Source organism: Podarcis cretensis, assembly GCF_951804945.1.
Source record: "Podarcis cretensis genome assembly, chromosome: 17".
Lineage (NCBI taxonomy): Eukaryota > Metazoa > Chordata > Lepidosauria > Squamata > Lacertidae > Podarcis > Podarcis cretensis.
The window spans coordinates 35,085,151-35,100,244 of record NC_137187.1 but is presented as its reverse complement, the minus strand read 5'-3'; the positions used below and the strand labels follow the sequence as shown (position 1 = coordinate 35,100,244).

The following is a 15,094-nucleotide window of genomic DNA, read 5'->3' as shown; positions in this document are numbered from 1 at the left end:
ACTGTCGAACAGCTCTTACTGTCAGGAAGTTCTTCCTAATGTTTAGGTGGAATCTTCTTTCTTGTAGTTTGGAGCCATTGCTCCGTGTCCGGTTCTCTGGAGCAGCAGAAAACAACCTTTCTCCCTCCTCTATGTGACATCCTTTTATATATTTGAACATGGCTATCATATCACCCCTTAACCTCCTCTTCTCCAGGCTAAACATGCCCAGCTCCCTTAGCCATTCCTCATAAGGCATCGTTTCCAGGCCTTTGACCATTTTGGTTGCCCTCCTCTGGACACGTTCCAGTTTGTCAGTGTCCTCCTTGAACTGTGGTGCCCAGAACTGGACACAGTACTCCAGGTGAGGTCTGACCAGAGCAGAATACAGTGGCACTATTACTTCCCTTGATCTAGATGCTATACTCCTATTGATGATCATCTTCATCAATTGATAGACTCCTACCTTCAGGAGCACTGTCTCCCTCCCCCACATTAGTCAGTTTAAAGCCCTCCTGATGAGGTTTCTGAGATTTTTGGCAAAAACATTCCTCCCAACCGTTGTGAGGTGCAGCCCATCGCTTGCCAGAAGTCTGTCTTCAAGAAACTGCAGTCCGTGATCTAAGAATCCAAACCGTTCCTGTTTACACCATTTGCAAAGCCAGCTGTTCACTTCCACTATTTTTCCCTCTCTCCCTGGGCTGCGTCGTTCAACTGGGAGGACAGATGAGATGACAATTTGTGTATTTAATTGTTTCAATTTCCTGCCCAGAGCCTCTTAGTCTCTTTTGATCTTCTGGAGGCTATTGCTTGCAGTGTCATTGGTTCCCACATGAACCAAGAGGAAGAAATAACCTGACAGGACCTGGTTCAGTGGAAGAGTGACAATTCAAAGGGTGGCAAAGTTTCTTTTCCCACCACAGACACTAGGTGGCAGAACTGCATTGCACAACTGGTTTCAGCAGTTCTTTGCCACCAAAGTCCTGTCTCTTTATCTCTTTAAGGGAGCTTTTTTTTAAGGGCAGCTCTGGGTTTTTTTTACTTCCTTTCTGATCCATGACTCTCTTAGTTCTCCCAAGGAAAGGTGATTGTGCTTTCCACCTCCGTACTTCTTGGATTTGGAAACGCACCATGTTTTACCTGGGGAAAGTGGGCTGGAGACTGCAACTTGCCTACAGACACACCGTTTCAAATTGGCAGAGCTGCACAATACATAAAAAAATAGATAAATCTCCCATTGAATCCTAGAACTGTAGAGTTGAAAGGTAACTTGGGGGTCATTTAATCCAACCCCTTGAAATGCCAGAATAACAGGTGTTTCAGCCCTCATTGACCCTGTGTGAATGAGGGCAGACAAGCAAACCTGTTGTTGTTTTTTCCTTTCAGAAGTCTCCACTGTTTGAAACACTTGGTCCATGAACCTGCCCTCTAGTTTCGTTTTTCGTTTCCTAAAGGGAGGGGCCACTCAACAGATTGTCTCAGTATAAACTAGAGTTAGCCTAAAATAAGGTAAAGGTAAAGGTACCCCTGCCCGTACGGGCCAGTCTTGACAGACTCTGGGGTTGTGCGCCCATCTCACTCAAGAGGCCAGGGGCCAGCGCTGTCCGGAGACACTTCCGGGTCACATGGCCAGCGTGACATCGCTGCTCTGGCGAGCCAGAGCCGCACACGGAAACGCCGTTTACCTTCCCGCTGGTAAGCGGTCCCTATTTATCTATTTGCACCCGGAGGTGCTTTCGAACTGCTAGGTTGGCAGGCGCTGGGACCGAGCAGCGGGAGCACACCCCGCCGCAGGGATTCGAACCGCCGACCTTTCGATCGGCAAATCCTAGGCGCTGAGGCTTTGACCCACAGCGCCACCTGCGTCCCTAGCCTAAAATACCAATGGACAATTAAGGCTGGTTACAAAGACTTGTGCCATACATTTAAAGCACCCTAAAATCCTGAGAACTGTAGCTTACCCCTCACAGAGCTACAATTCTCAGGATTCGTTTTTGAAGGGGGGAATGTACTTTAAATTTCCATGAGGAATTTTTCCTGCATGCGCTTGCGGGCTTTTGTACAGCTTCCTTTTGCCTCGGTGGGATGTGTGTAGGAAAACATCTCGGGGGGATGTTGTCCTGTGGGTCAGTTTGGCTATCTCTTCTAAGTCTGAATGCTGAGATGTCTCCTTGTATGTCCTTGCACCCCTGATCCAATTGTTCTTTCACATCCTTAAACAGGTGGGATACTCAGCCAAATCAAATATGACAGTTGCTAAAACATGCAACTCTGATGCCAGAAGTGAAACCACTATTGCTGTATGATTCCCTGGTGGATCTCCCGGTGGATCAGGTCCCCCTCCACAAGCCAACAGGCTCCACTGCTTGCAGATCCATCTCCCCATAAGGCAGTAGCATTGTGCAATGCCTCAACATGGAAAGCTTCCACCCTAGAGGAGGGATGGTTAGCACCTGTTACAGAGAAGGAAGGGTACCTCTCTCTTCCTTCTCATTGCGAAGTCAATCCGCTATTCTTTCTTCACTGAAAATCTTCCGCCCTCCCTTTTCCTAAAATAAACTGATTTTTTATATTGTTGCTGGTTTCTGTTGATGCTTTGAGAAGACAAGACGTATGGGAAGCCAGTGCTGTTACCTTGTGCTCTGCGAACATATGCACTGCCCTCTCCATAAGTATTCCCCTACTCCTGCAAGTTCTTAGGTACACATGACTTTATTTCCCTAATGCCTTGTGCCAGCAACAGGTACTCTACTGCATGGATGGGGAATCAGCAGCCCCAAACAGCCACCATGGATAAATGGGGATGATGGAGGTTGTACTTCAATAAGATCGGGGGTGGGGGGATCGGGTCCCCATTCCCTTTGTAAGTTGTCTCAGAAAATTCAAAGCTTACCCTCATCTGCAAAGTCTAAAGTCCTCTGCTTTCATGTGCATTGGCTGGGCACTGTGAAGTAAAAATCCTCCCAAACAAAAACTGCTGGCCCATCATTCAGCCTGGACACTGAGGTCCAGCGCCAAGGGCCTTCTGGCAGCTCCCTCCCTGCGAGAAGTGAGGCTACAGGTGGCCTTCTCGGTAGTGGCGCCCGTCCTGTGGAACGCCCTCCCATCAGATGTCAAGGAAATAAGCAATTATCTGACTTTTAGAAGATGTCTGAAGGCAGCCCTGTTAAGGGAAGTTTTTAATGTTTGATGCTGCCCAGAGTAGCTGGGGAAACCCAGCTAGATGAGCGGCATATAAATAATAAAAAAAATATTATTATTATTATTAGCAGGAGGAGGAGGGGGAGAGATTGTGGACAGATATTCCATCTGACAGTTGCTTGCTCTATTTTCCCTCTGGCATCCTTTCCTCTAGAAAGGAAGTTCCTTTTAGGTTTTTAAACAGAGGCTGGATGGCTATCTGTTGTGGATGCTTTAGCCAAGATTCCTGCATTGCAGGGGGCTGGACTAGATGACCCTTGGGTTCCTTCCAGCTCTAAGAGCCTATGATTCTGTAGTGCGCAAAGCGGGTTTGGAATGGCTGGAAATATAGGTATCATCTGTACCCCTTGAGAAAGGGCTGCTCTTCACTGTGTAAACATTGCACTGATGCTGATAGAGGCTGTTTCTGGCCACTCCTTCCTGCTCCATTATTCATTCTCCGAGAAACAAGTTTTACCATCTGCATATGCCAGCTATAACTTGGAAGAGCCATACATGTTTCCGAGTTAGTACTAAGAGGGCTGTCTGGCTTCATCTCTGCAGAATAAACTACATGAGTTTCACCAGAGTGCCCAGGCACAGGATGATGGAATGAACTGATTCAGTTCAAAATCATCAGGGGCATAAGGATGCCTTTGGTGGGTCATACCAAAGATGCAACTATTTGTGGGACATGGGTGGCGCTGAGGTCTAAAACCACTGAGCCTCTTGGGCTTGCTGATCAGAAGGTTGGCGGTTCGAATCCCCACGACAGGGTGAGTTCCCGTTGTTCTGTCTCAGCGCCTGCCAACCTAGCAGTTTGAAAGCACACCAGCGCAAGTAGATAAATAGGTACCACTGTGGTGGGAAGGTAAACGGTGTTTCCATGTACTCTGATTTCCGTTACGGTGGCCCGTTGCTCCAGAAGCAATTTAGTCATGCTGGCCACATGACCCAGAAAGCTGTCTGTGGACTAACACCAGCTCCTTCGGCCTGAAAGTGAGATGAGTGCTGCAACCCCATAGTTGCCTTTGACTGGACTTAACCGTCCACGGGGCCTTTACATTTAGCTTTTACCTACAATGATTTGATTTTAGCAACAGTCTGCCAGGTGCTTCTGGAAAGGCCACAAGCAGTGAATGGAGGAACCAGCCTCACTTGCAATACCACCCCTGCCCAGGCAGCTGGTATTCAGAGACTTTGAACCTGGAGGGTCCATTTGGCTAGCATAAATAACAGCAATCGACAGACCTGCGCTGTTCCATGAATTTATTGAATATTCTACCTATAAACCATTTAAGTCAGTGGCTATTACCACATCTGGAGCTAACGTTGCTTGGTTTTATTTATGTTTATTCGCATGTGCGCAACCCCCCCCCCAAATTAACTGATGTTGCAGCCACTGGGTGGCAAGCAGTGCATATGTTGAACCAGCCCATGATGATAGCTTGTCCTTTTCTAGTTACATACTTTCCCTGATATGGTTTCCATATTGGGAAAAGTTACATGAAGAGCAGTTTCATGTGTTTAGGAGAGGAATGGTGCTAAAGCGGTCTTTCCCCCAGTCCCAGGAATATGAATGTATGTACACACAAACACACACACTCACTGCTTTTTTCTTTAAAAATGTTTAGGGGTACTCTCATTTTCCTACTCATATTGAAATTCTGCCCCTCAATGAGGCCAAACTTAGATTCACAAAGTGTTCAGGGGTATGCGTACCCCCAGAAAAAAAGCACTACTGTCTCTAGTAGTGAGCAGGGGGCAGCTTACAAGTCAGGCAGGAAGCGAGTCCTATGCACTGGGACTAGGAGTAGAACCCAATTCTGCTTCTAGCAATCGCTATTGATGCCCGGAGCAATGGGGTGTTTCCCCCAGTGCCTTTCAAAGCCCAGAGCTGCCTTGTGGCACCAGAGGAGAGGCCTGTAGTGCAGCCCCCAGCCACAGAAGCTACTACTTCACCCCGGAAGTCAAAAAAGCAGACTGGTGTTCCTCTTCCGAGGCTACAGACTCCTCACTTTGAACATTCTAGGCCTCAAATCTTTTCTTCAGCTCTGACACTTTGGCCAAGGGCCGGGAAGTCAAGGAGTACGGTGGTCTAGTGACCACCCCAAGGGCTGGCACGCTGTGCTTGGTCTTGAAGTCGGTGTCGACATTCACTTTTCTTTGGGACAAAGCCGCAGGTGACTGGATGCCGGAGCAATTGGTTGCTGGTGGCTCTGCCTTGGCGGCGGCAATGGCTGGAGTGAATTTGAGCATCTGGTCAGTCCTAGACTCCTGGCCGGACTCCACCTCAGTGCAGCTTTCAGTTCCATTTTCATTTGCACTGGAGTTCTCGTGGTCTATATTCCGGGTCCATGCCACTTGCGGCAGCTCATAGCCAGCGGTAACAACTGCTGTCTCCCCTCGCGATGGAACTGCTGACTTCTCAGGGCAAGGAATCTCTTCGGGTTCAGGGACGTCATGGTCCCACTTCTCACAGCTATTTTCTGCTGCTCTGGTGGACACTAGCAGAGCACTCTGCACATGCTCCTGATCCGGAGAGGCTGGGAGCAGGGTGCCCTCGTACAATGAGTTGTCGTCGTCATCATCATCATCATCATCATCCTTTTCCTCAGACAGGGGTTCATGGAGTGTGTTCCTGCTGGGCCTCAGCTACAAAAGACAAAGAGACTGAGTTGGAATTTGCCGCTGTCCACGCTTGGCCTCTTTGACAGGTGCACAGAGAGCCAAACTAGGAGGGCTTACCTTAGTATAGAAGTTCCTCTCTTCTAGGTTGCAGAAGTCCAGGCTCCGCGTCCCATAGAGTGGCCGCTGGGCTTCGCTTGGCTCCAGAAAGTTTAGAGTCTCAAAGATTTCACCTAAGAGATCAATCCCACCTGTATCCAGGAAGTCCGGGTGCAGATTTTCAGTTTCTCCAGGCTCCAAAGAACAGTCCAGCGAGCTTGAGCTGGAAGAGTTGGAAACTTCCCTGGAAGAATATATGTTTCACATGTGAAATGTGATGAGGAATGAAATGCTATACGGTACATCAGGGGTCAGCTTTTTCAGCCGTGGGCCGGTCCACCGTCCCTCAGACCATATGGTGGGCCGGACTATATTTTGAAAAAAATAATGAACAAATTCCTATGCCCCACAAATAACCCAGAGATGCATTTTAAATAAAAGGACACATTCTACTCATGTAAAAACAAGCTGATTCGAGGACAGTCGATTTTGACTGCTGTAGTTTATGAAGAAAGCTGGAAAGCCAGGAAAGGCAATTCATCCTTGTTTTGAATCTGGCTATGTTCAGTTGTCCCTCTCCCATGTGAAAGGCAGTAGGTTGGTAGGTAGATTTGCATTGTTGTGATCGTTTATGGACTAGCCCCGGGCAGCGCTTGAGCTGAACACTGCTAATTATCACATTACCTGCACGACAGTCGAGCTGCACCACAGAACAGCTTCTAAATTTATTTTGGGTGTAGGTGACCTGTAAAAGCTTGTTTGGGCCTGCTCTGTTACCCTCTTCCCGCATCCATGCTCTCTGCAAAATGCCTGGGGAGCAAAACTCACAGGGACTTCACGAAAACAAAACTATGGGTGGCCACAGGGCAGGGCTCACCTATCTTTACAGGAGGGGCTGTGCAGCTCCTCCAAGTACGACATTGTCCTGTTTGCTAAAGAATTCAAGAGAAGCCACAGTTGGAATTCATTAGCAGATATGATCCTATGGGAGGGGCCATTTCGCTATAGAAAGGCAATGTCCCACTTTGCACTCTGCCTTGTTATAATGCTAATTTTTCACCAGTGGTGTCTATCTGCAAGTTAATCACATCCGCTCTGGTATTAATCAGGGCTCCGCCTATTAATGGGACACAGTTCCTGCTGTCTCTTGCATTGCTGTGTGGGTTTTTCTAAAGAGGCATTTCTACATAGGCAGCTCCTGGCACCCTTCCATGCATTTAAATAAAATGCATTTATTTAAAATCCAAAGTGGGTTGACAGCAGTTGTCAACCCACTTTTTACCTGTGCATTTCCCCATCACTTTCCTTACTGCATAAAGTTCAGTTTGGTGCAGCTGAGTGAGTTTCAAATCTACTTTCACTGCACAACTTGAATTTACTAGTATGTGATTTAATCCTACTGGCAAAAGAGCAACAGTCTGCTAGCAGTGAGCTCTGGACCATAAAAGCTTATGCCACACTTTGCTTCTTTTTTAAAAAACGAGATTTATAAATAAATACATAAATTCCTCCTCAGAAATGCAATTCAAAGGGGATGTTCTGTTTGGCTGTCTAAATTACTATTTCAGATTTGAAAATAATGAACCTAGAAGACAAATTAACTAAACAGTAGAACAGTTTTTCCTCAAGGTGCCAGCAGACTCTTCTGTTTTTACCACAAAAAGATGATGGCAGCTTATGATTATTTTTAATCATTTAACAACAAATACCTCATCCCTGAGTGTTTATGGAAGAACAGATGAGTAAAACCACTGGTCTGTTTGTTTTTTAATCATTTTGGAAATTATTTGTTTAAACATCTGTGGAACTCTGGAGCACAATGACATTCCCAAGAGCAGTGATGGTTTCCCCTAGAGATAATCCTCCCATCCCTATGGGTTTACTCAGAACTAGGAAACTTCCTCTGAGCTCAGTGAGACTTATTCTCAGATTTAAGGGTGCACAGCACTGTAGCCCAAGAGGTTTAGCTGAGCATGGTTTCCCCCCAGTCACAGAACCTAATTCACTGCATCAAGGCTGGTGTAGGATCATTTTCCAGCAGATTCTGATCCACCTGCTGGGCCAGCCCTGAAACACTCACAGGATGTGAGAAGCAGAGCTGAGAACAGCAAATAGAGTTCGGCGGTAACCAGGCCTTACCTTTGTGACTCCAATTCTGTACTGCTGGTCTGTCTTTGTGGTCGCCTGGGGCGAGACTGTGAAGAGAAAGGGAGCACAACATTTATGCTATATGGTAATTTATGGACCTAATAGGTATCTAAAGCCATTTGCACATAACAAAATATGTAATTTTATCAAAGTAATTGTTGAACTGAAATACAATTAAAGAAGTATTTTAATAATGCAATAGAATTAAGAAGAAGTGAAATAATTATTAAGCTCTAACTTAAAATGATTGGGGGCCCATTACTTACATCATAGGAGCCTACACAGCACAAAACACTGTTGCTGTATCTAGGTGTTATTTTATTTGTTTTTTAATCTTATATTTTGGGAATGCACACCCAGGTTTTTTCTTTTAATTTTTTGGGGATGGCCCTAAGCTATAGCTATAGCTTAGGGACGTGGGTGGTGCTGTGAGTTAAACCACAGAGTCTAGGACTTGCCGATCAGAAGGTTGGTGGTTCGAATCCCCATGACGGGGTGAGTGCCCGTTGCTCGGTCCCAGCTCCTGCCAACCTAGCAGTTCGAAAGCACATCAAAGTGCAAGTAGATAAATAGATAAATAGCGGGAAGGTAGACGGCATTTCCGTGCACTGCTCTGTTGCACCAGAAGCGGCTTAGTCATGCTGGCCACATGACCTGGAAGCTGTACGCCAGCTCCCTCGGCCAATAAAGTGAGATGAGCACCGCAACTCCTGAGTCGTCCACGACTGGACCTAACGCTCAGGGGTCCCTTTACCTTTACCTTTAAGCTATAGCTTGTTTAGCTTATATGTAAATCCGGCACTGGACACACACCTGTAGGGGTTCTGATCCCCTTGTCCAGAACAAAATGTCCTGGTGATTAGTGGCCCTTTTTCCATGATTCAAAACTACATATTCCCCACTCTAGTGTAAGGTGGGGCATGGATTCAGCTGGAGACTCTCAGGACAACCAGACTGCTTTCTCCATTAGTAATACTACTACTACTACTACTACTACTACTAATAATAATAATAATAATAATAATTTGTTATTTATACCCCACCCATTTGGTTGGGTTTCCCCAGTCACTCTGGGTGGCTCCCAACAGAATAATAATAATAATAATAATAATAAGTGATAAAACATCAAACATTAAAAACTTCCCTAAACATTAGACATCATCCTTGGCAATCCTTAACACTAGATGTGTCTTTACCGCCAACAAACCCACTTTCAGTCATTCCCTCTCACCAGGGAATTGTTGATCTGCAAGGAGAGCTAAGGATCTCTAACAGAGAATATCTGAGCACTCTCAACAAACTACAATTTCCAGTATTCTTTAGCAGAAGACATGGCAATTAAATAGTACACAATGCCCATATGTGTTGTGCAATTAATTCAGCCAAATTTTCTGTCCTGTCTTTCTGCTTTGCATATTGTAACTTAGTTTTCGCTACAAATGTGAACTCAACTCTCATGATTACAGTGCTGCTCTCTACATTTGACACAAAGAAGCACAGTCACAAGTAGACTTTTGAATGCAAGGGGATATTAGGAGGTAAGACCCACTGAACATATAAGGGCTTCCTTCTGAATTAACATATTTAGGAGCTAACCGTACATGGGAGCCTTAAGGTAGCATTATTTAAAAAATCCTCTGCCCCTGTTTCTTTACTTATCTACTCCCAATTTATTTATTCCTTAACTTTTGCATACTGATGCCTTTTGCATATAAAAACATGCAAGCAAGCAACACATTCACATACAAGCCAGACACAGGCAAAACTTGCAGAACATTTCTATAAACAATGGGAGCTGCACTACTCTGCTCATTTCCTTATGTTAGAGCATGGGTCAGCAAACTAAGGCCCGTGGGTCGGATCAGGCCCAATTGCCTTCAGGATCCGGCCTGCGGATGGTCCGGGAATCGCCGCGTGGATCGCCAGCATGTACGTTCTTTCCCTCTCCCTCACATGGCGGCGGCAGCAGCGGCAGTGCCTCCTCCCTCCCTCCTCCTGGATTCTCCTCGCCCTGCCTAGAGGAGGAAGGGGGCTGGGCTTTGTTGGTGCCAGTAGCAGCAGTGCTTGAGCGGCCGCCATTTTAAGCAGCCTCTCTCCAGAGCCCTTGTGCGCACCACTTATCATGCCGCCGCTGCCAGCCCCTGACGCTCGCAAGACACAGGTAAGCAGCCACCGGGGCCCGTGGTGCTTTTGCATCATTTTGTTTTTTCAAAATATAGCCCGGCCCCCCACAAGGTCTGAGGGACAGTGGACCGGCCCCCTGCTAAAAAAGTTTGCTGACCCCTGTGAAATAAAAAAATTAAGGTCTTATATATATAATAAATGTTCATAAATGTACCAAGCAAACACGTACATAAATATATAAACCACATGTCTGAAGCAGCACAGGAAAACAGTCCTGGAAGCATTTTGACTCCCAAACTGACCAAATGTTTTCTCTGCAAAGTCAAGGGAAAAGCCTCCCCATTGTTTTTTCCTTCACAAATCCTGTCTTAAGGGTATGTCTGTGTATGAATAGGGTATGAATAGGGTGAGCCTGTGACCTGGCTCAGGAACTAAGTATTTATCATTACAAAAGACTGGCCAGGCTCCCCAGGGTATCCAATCAAGTAAGCATTAACAGGTAACTTGCCAGACAGGAGGTAAACAACACACTCAGATATCTCTTGAGCTACATCCCTTTCTGTGATGTAGGTATGATGTGTCTGGGGATGGTCTTGGACTCCAAGGCTGGCAATTTAATATGTCTATATAAGGGCGGGCACACCTGGGTTCTGGGTCCTCCTCCTTTCCTGCGTGTGAGGGGAGCCCCCTGTTGCAACAGTTCAATAAAGATCAGGCTTACAAGCTGCTTTGCTTCTCAATATTCTCTGGTTGGCCTCTGTTCTTTTCTCCGACTGATGGAGAACCTACAAAGGACTCTATAAGGGCTCTTGTGTCCCCCATAAGGGAACAAGGGCAGATTTTCGTTTATTACACCTGTGTTAGAGGTAAGCAACCTGGGCCCATCAGATATTGCTCGACCATTGGGCCATACTGACTGGGGCTGGTGGGAGTTGGAATTCAGCAACCTCTGGAGGGTCACAGATTCTGCCTGCTGTGTTGTTCATGCAACTGGCTTGCGACTATCAGATAAGCTGTTGCACTGATCTCCTGCAGAGGGACATCCGTGACTCCACATTTGCACAGAGTACATGCAGCAAGTGTTAAGGCTGCCCATTTGCACCAATGCTGCTACAGTGGTACCTCGGGTTAAGAACTTAATTCATTCCAGAGGTCCATTCTTAACCTGAAACTGTTCTTAACCTGAGGCACCACTTTAGCTAATGGGGCCTCCCACTGCCGCCATGCGATTTCTGTTCATGCTGAAGCAAAGTTCTTAACCTGAGGTACTATTTCTGGGTTAGCGGAGTCTGTAACCCGAAGCATCTGTAACCTGAAGTGTCTGTAACCCGAAGTAACACTGTACACTCTTGGGGGAATCATCTTCTGGGTGCCCCCTGACCCGGTTCCTCTTCTTTTCCTCACATGTTGTTTTAGGTGAGGGATAGGGAAACTATGACCTTTCAAGATTCCCAGTTTCCCTCAGCTCCAGTCAACTGCCAGGGATGATGGAAGCTACAGTCCAACACTATCTAAGGGTGGTGGCAGCGATGCAGGTTCCCCACCCATTTTAAATTACTCATTTCCCCCCTTACCTTCCCAAAGTGCTGGGTGATGGGCAACCGGCTTTGCAAGCTTTCAGACTGCCTATTCCTGGTGGGCATGATGGGGTCGGAGATATGGTCACAGTTCGAGGAATGCCCTCGCTGTCGATGAGGGCCTGTACTGGAATCCTAGAGAGGACAAGATTATTCTGAGCATAAGCTTTGCTTCCCATCCTGACCAGTGCCGGATTTACGTATAAGCTAAACAAGCTATAGCTTAGGGTAGGGACCCACTCTCTTGGGCCCCCCCAAAAAAATTAAAGGAAAAAGAAAATGGATGTACATTTCCAAAATATAAGATAATAAACAAATAAAATAAAACCTACGTACAGCAACAGTGTTTTGTGTTGTGTAGGCTCCTATGATGTAAGTCATGGGCCCCGCCTGTTAGCCTGTTCCCTAAAATATCACTGGTTTGCTCATTTCTATAGATATTGTGTGTCTACATTCTAATTACTTTGATAAAATACATATTTTATTATGTGCAAATGGCTTTAGATACCTATTAGGTCCATAAATTACCATATAGCATATATTCAATGCAAAAACCAGTCATGGCCCCCACCTGATAGCCTGCTCCCTAAAATATCACTGGTTTGCTCATTTCTATAAATAGGGTGACTACATTCTGCTATTTATAATTATTAGTAGTTTGCATCATATATTTACACCTATTATTATTTCATGGTATAGCAAATTTCTAGAGACTAGATTATGAGTCTTTGTAAATTGTGTTTCTAAAGGAACTTCTGTTATTGCCAAATGCCAATGTGTTTGCAGTTTGTTATGAATAAAAAATCATTTTAAGTTAGAGCTTAATAACGATTTCACTGTTAATAGACTTCTTCTTAATGCAGTTCAACAATTACTTTGACAAAATTCATATTTTATTATGTGCAAATGGCTTTAGAAACCCATTAGGTCCATAAATTACCATATAGCATATATTCAACACAAAAAACAGCGACAATTTGTTGTTGACGAAGGACAGCTGGACATATAAAGTGCCCCATTACCTTTAGTAGCTTAGGGCCTCATCCAACCTAAATCCGGCCCTGATCCAGACCACATACCAGCTAGCTTGTCAAAGAAGAAGCTAACTGGAGAGGCTGCAATAGTTAGGGTTGCAATAGTTAGGGTTGCCCGGACATATCTGGAATACTGCAGTCAGAAGCGACGTCCGGGCGGAAATTGCTAAAAATGTCCAGGAAAATCTGGATGTATGGCAACCCATGTTGGCAGTGTCATTTTGGGCAATTTACCTTAAAAATAGCTCAAAAACTTCATTTGAACAGCCTTGTGTATAAAGAAGAGTTTGGATTTGATATCCTGCTTTATCACTACCCGAAGGAGTCTCAAAGCTGTTAACATTCTCCTTTCCCTTCCTCCCCCACAACAAACACTCTGTGAGGTGAGTGGGGCTGGGAGACTTCAGAGAAGTGTGACTGGCCCAAAGTCACCCAGCAGCTGCATGTGGAGGAGCAGGGCAAGCAAACCCAGTTCACCAGATTACAAGTCCACTGCTCTTAACCACTACACCACCCTGGCTCCCCTTCTGGCAGAGGGTATTTACAGAAATAAGCTATATTACAGGTCAATATATGGAATGTACCCCGAGTTTAAGATTGCTAACTGTTTTTAAAGAAGGGCAATTGGACCTTGGTTACTTTGCTTTGAGTAGCAGCATGTCTACTAGCAGCACAGAATTGGAACGGAATTATAAAATTATTTGGCATGGCATAGAGAAAATTATGCCATGGCATAGAGAAAGTGGATAGAGAAAAGTATCTTCCCTGCCCCTGGCAACACAGTATTGGAAGATTCAGGACACATAAAAGATAATAATAATAATAATATTTATTATTTATACCTCGCCCATCTGGCTGGGTTTTCCCAGCCACTCTGGGCGACTCCCAACCAAAAATTAAAAGCACAATACAGCATTAAACATTTAAAACATCCCTAAACAGGGCTGCCTTCAGGTGTCTTTTAAAAGATAGTTGCTTATTGCCTTGACATCTGAGGGGAGGGCGTTCCAGAAGGCGGGCGCCACTACCGAGAAGGCCCTGTGCCTGGTTCCCTGTAACCTCACTTCTCACAGTGAGGGAACCACCAGAAGGCCCTTGGCGCTGGACCTCAGTGTCCGGGCTGGACGATGGGGGTGGAGACGCTCCTTCAGGTATACAGGACCACGGCTGCTTAGTACTTATTCACGCAGCGCTTAGTCAGGGATGTACAAAGGGGGGGGGCAGGCCGCCCTGGGCATCACTTGGGGGGTGACAAGATGAACCACTGCCCCCCCAGCTGTAGAGTGGATGAGTGCGCACACACCATTAGTATGGGCGCCACTTGTGTGGCTCCATACGGGCTGCCGCTCTCTTGCGCCGTCTATATGGGCGTCCATAAGGGCTGCCTCTCGTTCGCCATCAGCCGTGTTAAGTTGTGGCGAACATATCAGACGACACAGCGATTCTTCAAACAGCTCTTTTTTATTCACAGGCCAGAACAGAATTGAACTGAAGGGCTCAGCCAGCCTGCTTAGATAGAGCTCCACTACAACGCAACAGTAACAGCTTTCTGTACCTATCCAATTACTGAACATCACTTTCAATTCCTTATTTGCATATGTGGACCTGAGTGAAAACTATCTAAAGTATCCCCCTGCTGGCCCAGGGTGAGAACTTCAGTACATAACAGAGCGGTTCGTCTCATAACAGAGAGAGTTCCTCTGCCACTGTCCATAGTTAATCTATGGAACTCCCACAGGAGGCAGTGATGGTTACCCACCCCAATGGCTTTCAAAGAGGATTAGACAAATTCCTGGAGGTGAGGGCTATTGATGATTACCAGTCATGGTGACTATGTTATGCCTCTACAGTTGGAGGCATTAATGCTGCTGAACATCAGTTGCTGGAAACCACAAGAAGGGAGAGTGTTTCTCTTATTGCGCTTGCGGGTTCCAACAAACACCTGGCTGGCCAAGGTGAAAACATGGTGCTAGACTAGGTAGAGCATTGGCCTGATCCAATAGGCTGTTCTTCTGTTCGTAAAACATTCAATCATATTTAAAAACAATTTTCACCCAGGTGTTGGAAAAGGTTATTTATGTATGCCACTACCGCGGCTCGTGTTTTGTTAGCCCAAAAATGGAAAACAAGAGAAGTCCCAACTAAATAAGATTGGCAACTTAAATTGATGGAATATGCTCAGCTTGCAGACCTAACAAATAGAACAAGAGAACAAAAAGAACATAGGTTTAAAGAAGATTAGAAAGTGTTTATTGAATATATGGGGGAAATTGTGTTTATTTGAAAACGTGGGCAGCATTAAGATAATTTCCATAGTGTAAATAA

General features: G+C 45.7%; 2 protein-coding genes and 1 long non-coding RNA gene across 5 annotated transcripts in view; 2 read left to right on the top strand and 1 right to left on the bottom strand.

The window, feature by feature from the left end:
• The window catches only part of CRB3 (crumbs cell polarity complex component 3), a 32,567-nt gene extending 30,011 nt beyond the window's left edge, over window positions 1-2,556 (top strand). For both annotated transcript variants that reach the window (XM_079960182.1, XM_079960181.1), the window contains exon 5: window positions 2,202-2,556. In XM_079960182.1, coding sequence (XP_079816308.1) covers window positions 2,202-2,285 — 84 coding nt within the window. In that variant the 3' untranslated portion in view covers window positions 2,286-2,556. The remainder of the gene's footprint in view (window positions 1-2,201) is intronic.
• Window positions 1-15,094, top strand: part of LOC307206784 — a 610,614-nt gene that overhangs the window by 36,653 nt on the left and 558,867 nt on the right. The window lies entirely within an intron of this gene.
• The window catches only part of DENND1C (DENN domain containing 1C), a 49,023-nt gene continuing 38,415 nt past the window's right edge, over window positions 4,487-15,094 (bottom strand). The window contains exons 20-23 of one of the 2 annotated variants that reach the window (XM_079960021.1): window positions 11,733-11,870; window positions 8,026-8,081; window positions 5,908-6,130; window positions 4,487-5,814 (exon numbers count right to left, since the gene is read on the bottom strand). In XM_079960021.1, the coding sequence (XP_079816147.1) occupies window positions 5,188-5,814; window positions 5,908-6,130; window positions 8,026-8,081; window positions 11,733-11,870 (1,044 nt within the window). In that variant the 3' untranslated portion in view covers window positions 4,487-5,187. The remainder of the gene's footprint in view (window positions 5,815-5,907; window positions 6,131-8,025; window positions 8,082-11,732; window positions 11,871-15,094) is intronic. The other variant, XM_079960022.1, reaches the window with a different exon arrangement.